The sequence below is a fragment of the Falco punctatus genome (assembly GCF_963210335.1).
Source record: "Falco punctatus genome assembly, chromosome: 3".
NCBI lineage: Eukaryota > Metazoa > Chordata > Aves > Falconiformes > Falconidae > Falco > Falco punctatus.
Genome location: NC_137582.1, coordinates 60,172,489 through 60,184,706, shown reverse-complemented (window position 1 = coordinate 60,184,706; position 12,218 = coordinate 60,172,489). Strand labels below are relative to the sequence as shown.

General features: G+C 43.8%; 1 protein-coding gene and 1 long non-coding RNA gene across 9 annotated transcripts in view; one reads left to right on the top strand and one right to left on the bottom strand.

Annotated features, from left to right (window-relative positions):
• PTPRM (protein tyrosine phosphatase receptor type M) overlaps nt 1-5,231 on the bottom strand; it is a 480,832-nt gene extending 475,601 nt beyond the window's left edge. For 3 of the 8 annotated variants that reach the window (XM_080378965.1, XM_080378966.1, XM_080378970.1), the window contains exon 1: nt 4,775-5,231. In XM_080378965.1, coding sequence (XP_080235091.1) covers nt 4,775-4,847 — 73 coding nt within the window. In that variant the 5' untranslated portion in view covers nt 4,848-5,231. The remainder of the gene's footprint in view (nt 1-4,774) is intronic. The other 5 variants (XM_080378967.1, XM_080378968.1, XM_080378969.1 and 2 more) reach the window with 3 other exon arrangements.
• A 208-nt stretch (nt 5,232-5,439) lies between these two features.
• LOC308060369 lies at nt 5,440-10,277 on the top strand. Its single transcript, XR_013926692.1, has 2 exons — nt 5,440-5,557; nt 5,850-10,277. It is a non-coding gene; the product is annotated as an uncharacterized lncRNA (long non-coding RNA).
• The last annotated feature ends 1,941 nt before the right edge of the window (nt 10,278-12,218 follow it).

The following is a 12,218-nucleotide window of genomic DNA, read 5'->3' as shown; positions in this document are numbered from 1 at the left end:
GATGGAGTTCAGAAGCTTACTCGCTCCATCCTAACATGTTTTGTGATTTGCCTGAGGATTTGGTCTCTCTAGCTGTCAATCTAGCAACTTCTGCAAGCACTAAATATGTTATTTTTTCATAAATTATATGCTGCTGTATTGTTTCAGGACACTGTGATTTGTTTTCTACATGGATTCTGACAACTGCTAAATCGTGAGACCAAATAAACATCACAAGATTTTTTCCCCAGCGTTATTACATCCTTGTAATATTTTGTAGGATTTATTTTTAACTTCTGATGATGTTCTATTACTTAGTTTTGACACCAGAACAAGATCAGAGTAGCTAAATAAAATACATTTTAAAAAGTAACCCACATACCCACCACACAGTTTCTTTTTTGACAAACTGCGCCACTTCTAAAGCCCCAACACTCATTTTGACCTGAAGTACTCTGATGTACATCCCAGTTTACAGGGGAACACAAGCTTTATTTCATCTTACTGTCAAAATTTTAAAAAAAGGGGGGGAAAAAAAAAAGGAAAAAAAAGAGAGACATATTTAGAAGCCAATTATTCAAAATGCTTCCATTAATTTCCTGGACTGTTTTAAACATAAATAGTCTTAGGTGTAAAACACAAATCAAGTCATTCACCTATTCACCTAACAGCTGTAATAGCAGCAGCAAAAATCTGTGACAGCAGGAAGTTTAGTTTGAGCGTCTTGCCCCACAACTCTCACTATTTAACAAAGCCAAGTCCATGCTATGAACTTGAACTGGAATAGTTTTGTTGATGAGCTGACAACTGTGTCAGCCGCTAATAAAGCTGCACTTTCACTAGCATATGTTACTTCCCCTAGGAAGTGCAGGAATACAGACTTGATGGATGGGTGGAGAGGAAGGAAAGCAGCTGGAATAAGCAATGTGAGCAAAAGCAGAATTTGTTAAAATGAGATATAACCACAGTTAGAGCTCTTTGCTGGTAAAGTGATCAGAATAGCTATTAAAGTCTTCCAAAACAGAGATCCTGAATACTCTGAGAAATCTCTTTAAACCCAGTTAATTATACCAGAAACTTTTTATTTTCTGTACATTGCTCCGATTGCCAGGAGCTTCATTTCAGCTGCGACAGGGCCCGTGAAGACTTAACCTATATTCTTTCCTTTTGTTTTCCCTCTGCAGTCACCAAATATCAATATCATCACAGTAAGTTTGAACTTCAGCATGTCAAACTTCTTTCTTGCATCTGTTTTTGGAAAATGTGATTCTTGTTTTTGGAGAGCTTACATCTGAAAATGAAGTAGATTAATATAAGGCACAACAACCATTCAGAATGCAAGTTTTTGTATTTTTAATCCATGAAATATCTTGAGGGCTACTATTTGCTATGTAAAACTTTTACTAGTCACTAGGAAAAGTAATTTTCAATTTTTGTACAGCACTTTGTGTCCCGTTCTCCTCATGATTGCTACTAGTCCTGGTGCAGAGTTCATTACGAATGGCCTCCTACAAGCACTTTTAGTCAGTCCATCTGACTCATCCCTTCTCAGAGAAAAACTAAAACTTTTAAATTCAGTACCATAAAAAGAGTGTGTTAATATACAACCGTGATGCCTTCCACAGCAATAGACAACATAAAAGCATAATAATAGCCCTCTCGGTCAGATTCAGGTTATAAGCAAGAAGCACCAATTTCAGAATTCAGGCTGTGTGTAAATTTACATCTATCTGAACACGATGCCTTCATAAAAACAGTTTCTGAGTTCTATGACACATCTCCTTGCCTTCAATTTCAGCTCCCTATTCTGGTATCTGACAGAACTCATCTCATCTAGACCCTTCATTTTATATAAGGCCTAATATTTAGGCTTACAATGTCCCTTCTAACTTTCCACATCTGTATGTTTGACCTAAATCCCTTACAGCAGTGGATTGCTTTCACTAGCCTAAATAATCTGCCAAGGAGATAGAAGAAAGAACACGGTGGAGTCAGGTGGCATTTTGTATGACAGGGACACCATGTTTCAGGAACTTTCGCAATATTAGCATTGCCTTCACAATAACATTTATGTTAAAATTACAAACAAAACCAGCTAAATTAGGTGTGTTACAGTTTCTCAGACAGAAACTAAAAAAAACCCAAAATAACAAAAAAACAAACCCAAACCTACTCTTACAGAAAGACCTCAGTTACTTTTAAAAACTTAAGCAGCATTATCTATTTAAGAAAATGTTTTCAGTAACATCTCTTGAATGCAAATTCTTGAGACCATTTGCTTCTTGAACTGATGAATCCAGAATTTTAAACTATTTAGTTAAGGACTCAGAGAAAATCCCATTGTTATTAACTGTTAAGCTGCTTTCAAAAGATTGAAAGCTTCCAGGCCTTAAAAAGCCAAGATCTGATCTTTCAGTAAGATTATTTTCTAAATAAGAAACTCAGATGAAACAATAGCCGAATATAACATTAGAACCTATCTCTGTAAAACAAATCAGCAGTTTTAGAAAACGGTAAAAATAAAAAGGGAACTAGTAATGCCAAAGATTACTTAACTCACCCATTGCTATTCTTTCCTTAGAACGTATGTGGAATTAGTTTTGTTTCTTTTTTCATTGTTTGTTTTTAAACTTTTTATAGGTTAGTCATATAACGCCTGTCTGCACCAAGAGACAGGTATTACAAAAGAGAACTACCCAACTCAAGGACAGATTTTCCTGTAATTTAATTTCTATGACACTGATGCATCAAGCTTTTAACAAAAGCAACAGCAATTTTTTTCCCCCAAGCAAAAATTACTCCCAGGCACGCACTTCAAATGGTAAAGTACAAAAATGTAAATTTAATCAGTTTTGTTTCCAGTGCCAAGAATACGTATTGGGGAAAAAAAAAAAAAAAAAAAAAAAAGTCTGTACTTGCATCTTTACAAATAATCTTTACATTCAATATTTAACATACACATATATGCATACATGGGGAGAAAGTGGGCCAGATTCTGCATCCTGTGACATCCTTTGCAATCTCACTGAAGTAAATTGCAGCCTTTGTTTTTCAGTAATTCAGAAGGGTTAGAATCACACCTTTTTAATAACTGTATGCACAAGTCATATGTGACTTGTTTGCCATTTATATCATAGTACTTTCCACAGCGTGAGGCAACAGATTTTTATCTATTGTATTCATTTCTAACACTAATGTGGGTTTGTTCTTCAGCAACATGAACAGGACTTAAATGCTGACCCGAGTATAGTATCAGCATATACACACACAAGTCATTTAATATCCAGGAGGAGAAGAGTTGCCGCAGCTTAACTTTAAACAAGACAGTTCACACAGGTCAGCAATGAGTTACGGATTTATCTTAATAAAGCAAGAGCTCTCACTGAAGTCTGGACCCTAGACTTCCAATATTAATGAGTTATAGGGCTAATATACATGAGTTCAGTTCCATAATTCACTACAGAGCATAGCTTCATCCTAACATGAGTGTTTAAAAAAAGATTTCATCGTTGTTATAGGTCACCTCTGTACAAAACATTTTTCTGCTGAGGGATCCTCTGTCTCATCTGCAGTAAAAACGCTGGAGAGAAATTAGAGGAAATGCAGCTGCATGTACAAAAGGTCCCTGGAACCTAACATAAAGCCATCATTTTTGAATTTTTTAAAAAGCTTTTAAACAGACCACTGATTCCTAGCCATCAAACTTGGTTTAGCTGCAGTGCTGCATGGAAGCAACATGTAACGTACAAAATGTAAACTATTGTGCAGCCTGAGCAACAAGGAAAGTCAAAAGTATCGCTTCCCACCAGATCAAAGCACACTTCACATGAACTGAAGACCAGATGTCTTCAATTTAACGTGCTTTTCAGTTGCACTAACTTCATGTTAGGAACAAAACAAACAAACAAAAAATCTGGTTACTCTTTGCAGGGAAGCACACAGAGCTATTTCACAATCCAAATTTCTGTCTAAAATCACGGGTTTCTTCAACATATAAATAGGCCAGGGGAGCAGGCAGAGGACCGGAGACCAAGCTAGCCATCAGCAGCTCCAGGACTCGGGCGAACAGAAGAGAGCTGCTGAGGGAGCGCTTCGCCGGGATCCTGGCTGGATGCGCATCCTGACACCCGCAGATGCGGGCGGCCTCTGCCCTGCCCGCCGAGGTGACCGTTTCGGGGGCTGCTGGAAACCAGGGGCCAGGGCTTTATCTCCGGTTCTGCCGCCGCTTCGCAGCCGCACCGGCGGGCAGCGCGAACCGCGGGGAGCTGCGGGGGGAGCGGGGCGAGGCAGGCGGAGCGGCAGGGCGCCCGCCGCGGAGCGCCCCAAGTTCTCCCCGCTCCGTCGCCGGGCGCAGCGGCGGCGGCGAGGGCGGCGGCGGCAGGCGGCGGCGCACCTTGCCCTACGGCTCCTGCGCCGGGGCAGCGGGAAACTTTCGGGAAGTCGGCGGCGGACAAACGCCGGAGAGAGCCCGAGTCCCGCCCGTCCCTCCAGCCCTGCCCTCGGGCCGCCCGAGCCCCGCCAGCCTCCCCCCCTCCCCTCGGCGCCCGTGCCGTCGGGGCACAGGGGCGCAAAGCTGCGCCCGCCGCCGCCTCCTCCAGACACTTGCCACCCCCGCACCGTACATAGCGGCTCCGAAGTGCGAGCCCTGCCAGGGGGACAGGCAGACAGAAAACACACAGACAAAAAACCCCAAACCCGACCGACTACGGAACGGCAGCGCTCCCCCCTCGCCCCTCCGCCGCCCCGTCCCGCGGGAGGGCTGCCTGGCCCCGGGGCAGGCGAGGCGGCTCCTTACCTGTGAACGTCTGCGCTCCCGCTGCCAGCAAAAGTCCGGCCAAAGTAACCAGGCAAGTTCCAACTTTCTCCATATTTCCACCCCTTCGTGCTCCGGATCCAGCAAAGTGCCAAAGTGTTTGCCAAAGTAGGAGGCGCCCCTCTCGCCCCCCTCCAGTCAGTGAGGCAACGGAGGGGGGGGAGGGGGGGGCGAGCTCCCCTCCTTGGTGCCCCGCGGGCTGTTTCCCCCTCCTCGCCCTCTCTCCGCTCCGCAGGGCAGGGCAGGAGGGCTGCCAAGTGCCCGGGGCTCCCGCCTCCGGCCGCGCCGCTGCCCTCGCCCTGGGGGCCCGGCGGACGCCCCACGCCTTCCGCGCCGCTGGCCTCCCCCGCTGCCCGGGGGGGCACCCTTAATCCCGGAGTCTCCTCACCCGGCGCCGCCGTTGGTCCCGGTTTAGCTCGGCTCCCTGACTGACTCGCGGTCCCCCCCGGCAGGCAGGCAGGCTAAAGGGAGCGCCGAACGTCACGCCCAGCCGCCGGCGCCGCCGCTCTCCGCCGCTAGAGGGCGAGGCGGCGCGGGCTCCAGCGGCGGGTGGCCGATGACAGCCTTTCGGTCGCGGCCGCCGCCTGCGGAGCCGAAGCGCTCGAGTCTCCTTCCCGCCCCCCTCCGCCGCCCCGAGAGCAGCTTTGTTTGCAGAGGACGTGGCTGCGTGCCTGGCGGGACTGTGTCGAAAGATCCCGGACAGTGGGGGAGAGGAGGAGGAACCGGAAAGATAATAATGAAGAAAAATCTCAGTCGAGCGTCTCGGTAACTTTGCCGCGGGCCGGCCTCGGCGAGAGGGGCGGGCGCTGGAGCTGGGGCCGTCGGGGCTCCCTGTCCCGCCGGGACGGGGCCCTGAGGGAGCGGCTGCACCCACCCCACCCCCACCCCCACCGCACCCCGCCGAGCAGCCCGGCCCCGGGGCAGCGGCGTCTCGCGCGCCGCACGCCGGCCCCGCCGCTCTGGCGCTGCCCCGAGTCACCGGGACGGGGGAGGGTGGATGTGAGAGCGGGGGAAAGCGCCGGCTGCTCGCAGTCGTTTTGTTTTGTTTTTTTTCCAGGCGACCTGGAGCCTGTCGGAAAAACTAGTTCGAGGCCACGACTCGGTCTTCCGCGAAAACCGCGAGCCTAAGAGCTGTGCCCTCACGGCGAAGGCTGATGCTTAGAGGGAATTAAGATGTAAATGGCTTCCTCCGGGCTGCGACGAGCGACACTGTCTTGTAAAGAAATTGCTCCTCATTTCGTGTGCCGCTAATAAAACTTCAGCGCCTTGCCCAGCCCTCAGTCACAGCCGCCCCTCGCCCCTCCGCAGCGTTTCGGGGCGGCTGGGACACACACACACACACACACACACACACAGGACCTCTGGGGACCCCCTGCCTGGGCCCTCGGCTCCGAGCAGGGTCGCAGCTTTTACTCCTGTGCCTGAAGAACGACGTCCTGAATTGGCAGGGTTAGATAGTGAATTATGGAAGTCAAATCACGTTAAAATGACAGTTAGTTTTCAATATTTGCAGTCTGCGACTTCTGGCGTGTATCTGTGCATCACGTACGGAATGCAGCTGCTTGACAATCTTCTTCACGTTGGGACTTTTGGCTGCTTGTGCCCAAGACGCTGCAAGGTTGTGTTTGTTGGTTTCCAACCAGTTCTTTCTAAATTGAACTCCTGGAGGTGGAAGTGTTTTTGTTGGCTGTCAATTTCAATGAAAGCTTTCTGTCTATTTCAAAAGCCAGTGTGGCCAAACTTGGTGCCTGTTTATTCCCTGCGAGTTACAAATGAAATGGTAAAACCAGGAATCTAGCTAATGCTGCAATTAAGGGTTTGAGCTGGCAACCACAAACACAAGGCATCAGGTTCTAGGTTCTCATTTTTCTCCAGCGCAGGTCCTCTGTTTTCTATACTACTCTTATACATAGTTAGCCGGCTTCACTCTCCTTTCCACTGAAGTCTTAACTCTACCCATCCCCCACGTGGTAACGTGAGTTACAACGTATTAATGATTTGTGCATCTTTTGTATTATTTTTATATATAATACATCATCTTCAAAGTTAGACTGTTACCATTAACAGTGATCGCCGAACCGTGCTGTTGTCAGGACACTGCTCTATTATGGACTTGCTAATGCATTTGTTAAGTGATGCAATCACGAACGGACATGAACTTTTCGGTACGTGGGGGCATGGCAGTTACCTCAAAAGTTAACGCAAGGGGGCAGAACAGCATTAATTGTTGTGTTTTCCTGACGTCAGACTTTTTCTTTTGACTTGTGAACATTCTCTTCGTTTATTATTTGCTTGGAAATTCCCAGACTTCTCCCCGAAAAAACTTACCTTAATTCGCCAGAGCCTTGGTAACCTAGGGATATCTTGCAATAAAAATACTAAATTTTTCATTTTACAATTTTTTCCTGGTTGCATAATCATGCAAATTTTATGTTCTTTAAAAGCTGCAGTTACAGTTAGAAACTGTAGCTATTCTTGAAAGTGCTACCTTTGTAATTACAAAACTGTTAAAAAAACTCAAGGTAAGTTACATTGCTTATGAGACTTCTTACTTACAGTAAATGTAACTTTAAAATTCATCTTCTAGTAGATCTGTCGCTAAAAATCCAGAAATGAACAATTACACCAATGCTTATGCTAATGATGACTTCACTTGAAGTTCACAATATCCAGACACACGTGAAATTGTACCACTGATCAACAAATGTCAATCCCAACAGTGTAGTAAAATATCATGTTCAGACATACAACCGTAACTCTCAACCCTGTCTGTTACAGGGAATCGAAAACCCCATGCCTGTATCCACAGCTGTCTAGAGTTAGCTTAGTGAAGATGAGATAGAAAGTCACCAAGTTCTGTGGATTACAGAAGAGCCTGTAAGAGTGTTTGGTCACAGTTATAGTAGGAGTAAGGCTAAAGTGCATAACCATTCTGCTTTAATTACGGCAAATCTAAGAAACGGTTAAGCTCTAGGGAATAGCTAAACAAGAACAATAGAAAATACAGGTCATGCATGGCTGATTAGGAATTGTTAGCTGTGTTTTGCTGTGTTTTAGTACTGGAGCGTGTATGAAAACAGTCCAGAAACACTACAAAAAAGAACTAGAGCATCAAGAAAACACTAGACAAAACCCACAGGTTCACTAGTGATTTGATTCCAAGGATGCCTTCAAGGGAGTTCATTAAGGGCTAAGCTGTGGCTGGAAAGGGGATTGGAAGCATCTTGGGGAAAAGAAAAAAAAGTACTTTGCTGATGTTTCTTACTGACAGGTATTTTGCATCTGTTCTTGAACTGCATCGCCTCAAAGAAATACCTGATTACAATTCCCTACATACACACACTTCAGCTTAGGGACATCAAAGATCACAAATACCACAAATATAGCTACTCCTGCTGAAAGGAGTCAAATAATGAGACAGTAGGACATGTGGAATAAGAAGGAAAAAAAATCTGAAAGCTGCCATAACTATTTCCTAGATTTTAATATACATAAGGAAATGCACATAACCAGCCTTCATTGCAAAGGTTTTGTTTTGTGTTAAATGTGGCATTTATATATATCCCACTGGGGGAAAATTAAACAACCAGATGATATATTACGTGTAGTTACACCATCTATTACACAAACTTCCCTGGCTCAGCTGCCCTCTCCCTGCTGATCATTCTCTTGCACATCCATTTCCAATATTCCAGATCTCTGAGCTGCTTCTGACGAATGATTTTTGAAAATTCCAAACTGATAGACAACTATATTACTGGTTTGAGAGGTCTGAGGTCTTAATACTTACCGTAATGTGGAATAAGAAGTACTTGACCAATGTCAAGGAAAAGTTCTTAGGATAGGCGTACATATATGCCTAACAATTACATGTATATTGTGTTTAATTATTTAGTTGTTACCTTTGATTTAAGGCACTACTTATATTCACAGTGCTATTCATTCTATATTACTGGCACAAGAACGAGTAAATATATCTCAAATTCCATAAGACATCAAGGCCACTCTGCATAATCCATAACATGAAGTCACCCTTCCTATAATGATACAAACCAGGAGCACTCTCTTGCTCATGTTACAGCACAAATAGAAAAGCGAACACTTGTATTCAAATGTTGGAAGAAGGCCCAAACAACCTGCCTTTTTTTGACCTGTGACAATGCTGATTAAGTGGCCAAGAATGTGGGCTACACAGCTGTCACCTGATCTTTTGGATCAGTAGCAGATAACAAATCTCTCACAGCTCAAAGCTATTTTTGCACTATAAAGTAGTTGGACAAGAATGATTTTCACTGTCCCACTCCATCTTGTTTTAAAGCTCAGACAGACAAGCTTCATGAATCTTTCAATGACACTACTGTTTAAATATGACACATCGTCTCTGTAGGTCAAGGGAGAATATGCCAAACCTAAAAGTTTTTTTCCCATTTGTTACTCTTTCTTAAATACAGAGCAACATCTTCTTCACCAATGTTCACTGATCTTTGGGTAGCTTTATCTTCTCAGCCAGGTTTTTACTGATACTATTCACCTTTTCCATACTGATCTTTTGTAAAAAGCTTCAAAAAGAAAAAAAAGTATGCTTATCTATATGCCAGGATTTATTGATTGCATTATACTCAATTGCATTTCATACTGTTTAATATATCTCTATCCATAGATGCTGTAAAGGTTTCATTTGTTACTGAAGAGCTATTTCAGTGACAAATGTAGTGTTCTGAATAAATCTTCTAGTGTTTATTCAAAAAGTTAAGTATGCCCCCCCCCCCCCTTTTTTTTTATTTGAAGGATAGGGTGAGGATATAGTACTGTCCTTGAAAGATCATGTCCACCCCATACTCTTGTCTTTCCCTGCCTCTGAGGAACAACAGAGAACTCCCCGGAATCTAAGGTAAATCAAAACCAGCTGCAAAGTTGCTGCATACAAAATGTTCCATCTTCAACAGAGGCTCATCATCTTTCCTGCTTATTGCTGCTGGGGCTTGCTGGCACTGGAATTGATCCCTGGTCATTCATTTGGCACCAAGATGTGCTAATCACAACTGTGGCTGCTCCCTATCAGATATTATCATGTGTAATATGACTGCCTGACTTTTTCTTTTTTTTTTTCTTTTTTTGGTACCAATGATTTGTGCAAGCAACGATAACGATCCATTCCATACCAAGGACACCTTCCCTTATTCATTTGGTCACTCCGCAGTTTGGTGGTAATAAAAAACAAAGTCCTTTTTGTTTCCAACTGTTAAAAAACAACATTTTTTGTAATAGCTGAGGAGATTCTACATGGCTGCTCCTGGTCATGATATTAAACCATTAGCTGGGACTTGAGAGAGAAAACACATTAACAGATCTTTGGAAAAAAGTACTTAAAAGGCTAGACAGAAGCAGTCCTTAATCAAAACTTGTTGAAGCAGAAGTGAGAAAATGGTTTGAAATATCCAAGGAAAGCAGTGAGGGACCTTTAGGATCTGAATGTCGGGGGGGGGGAGGGGAGCAAAGATGGAGAGCTGGCACTGTATGGAGATGGTTACTGCTAGTTCAAGCCCAAGAACAAATAGCTGCTTTGTGGAAGAATATCTATTTCATAATCTCACACTTTGCTATAGTAAGATGGATATGACAGAGTGTAGCCTAGGCAGGTAGAAGCTTGTAAACTCAGGAAAAAAAAAAACCTCTATATGCAATGCTGTCTCATCTGCTGGAAGCAACCTTTTTGATTCCATGATCAACAGTCTCCTCCTACTTGCATGTGTGATTTGTATGGACAAGGAAGAACATGTACCTCGTATCAGGTTGTGTTTGATGCATTTTGATGTCTGCAAGCCAAATCCTGCCTTGTCTTCTGATTGTCAGCATTTTATTAGAAATCTATTGTGTTTAACAATCTACAAAGAGTTAAACCCATTGTGGCTTTTAACGGTACTCTTAGAAATATTTTATTGCTGTATAGTGTATGTGAGAAGGAGGCCTCTTCAAACTTGAACTTTCTGTCAGGGAACAGAAAGGGTCAGCTGTTCCCTAAGGGATGGGGAGCCAGGAGCTGAGTACAGTAACACCTCTCAGCAGGAGAGGGGCAAGGGGTCTGATCCACCAGCCCCAGCAAGGTAAGTAGGACAGGCCAGGAGAGCATGGCCAGAATCAACCAAGTCTCCAGATCATCAAGCAAGTTCACAGTGATGAGGCAGGAAGACAATCTATGGGTCAGGATTAGGACAATGTTCAGTGATCACCAAGCAGGTCTGCAATAGTAAGACAGGTCCAAGATCAAGCCCAGAAATCAACCCACAGGGTGGGGCCTGGGTCAACCAGTTTTGTGACCAGACACATGGAAACCAGTATCCCTCTAGCATAGCTCCAGCAGAGACTGAAGGCCCCCCCAGGGTGAGATGAAATGGGGCACCTGGGACAACTGGGCAGAGGGTGTGGGTGGAGGCCCCAGGTGAGGGTGATCAGGGCCATTAAAGCTATATTATAATATACTACATAAGTACAGTAGTAACTGTAATAAGTAATAAGTACAGTAATAACTGCACTCAGAGCCATCTTGCTTTCCACCTTTGCATCTTCAAGTATATTACAGGGCTTTTAATATTTTTTCTAGCTTCCCATATCTTGTAAAGTATCCTCACTGTTCTTCTTTTACTACTTAGTTCTTAACTTCTATCAAAATGTGTACATCCTTAGCTGGGTCTCTGCCAACACCATCAGGAGGTACATGCAGAAGATGAGAGCAAAATAGTTCAAATACATAATACTGTTAAACAAACACCTACTTGTGCCGACTGAGAGTGTATAACCTTCAGATCTGTGTATGGCTGAATAGAATTGGTCAGGATCAGAAAGAAACAGAAAACCAGGATTGTTCAAATGCAAATACTTGCAAATATTCATATATTCAGTCTTCAAAGTCTGTACAAATACAGACTGCAATATCATCTTTGTCACTCATTGCTTTGATCTTGTCATTCATCTGGGTTAACATCCTTTTCTATTACAAATTTAGGCTTAATTTCATTGTCTTCAAAGTTCTGTACTGTCCTACCTCTCCCTACTCATTTGAACTTCAAGTTGCTATTCTTTATGTTCAGTGCTTCTGTAATCAACCGTGTCAAGGAGTAAGACCAGAAGAATCAAAATTTAGGAGATAAACACTGTGAAGTAAGCTAACTTCTCAGTCTTCCAAGACAGAGTAATTGTTCCAAAATAAATTAACATTAATTACACAATAGAAAGAACATACATGGAGTTATACCAGTAAAGCTATAGCTTTATACCTGTTCTTCTAAAAATATTCTAGTCCATCCCTCTCCATAAGTAAACACTTTCACAAAGTGGGTTTCTCTGCAGGCTCCCATCAGATGAAACATTCCCTTTAGCAGTAATCCCTAGAAATACTTGACAAAAGTTTGTTTTTCAGATGTCTTCA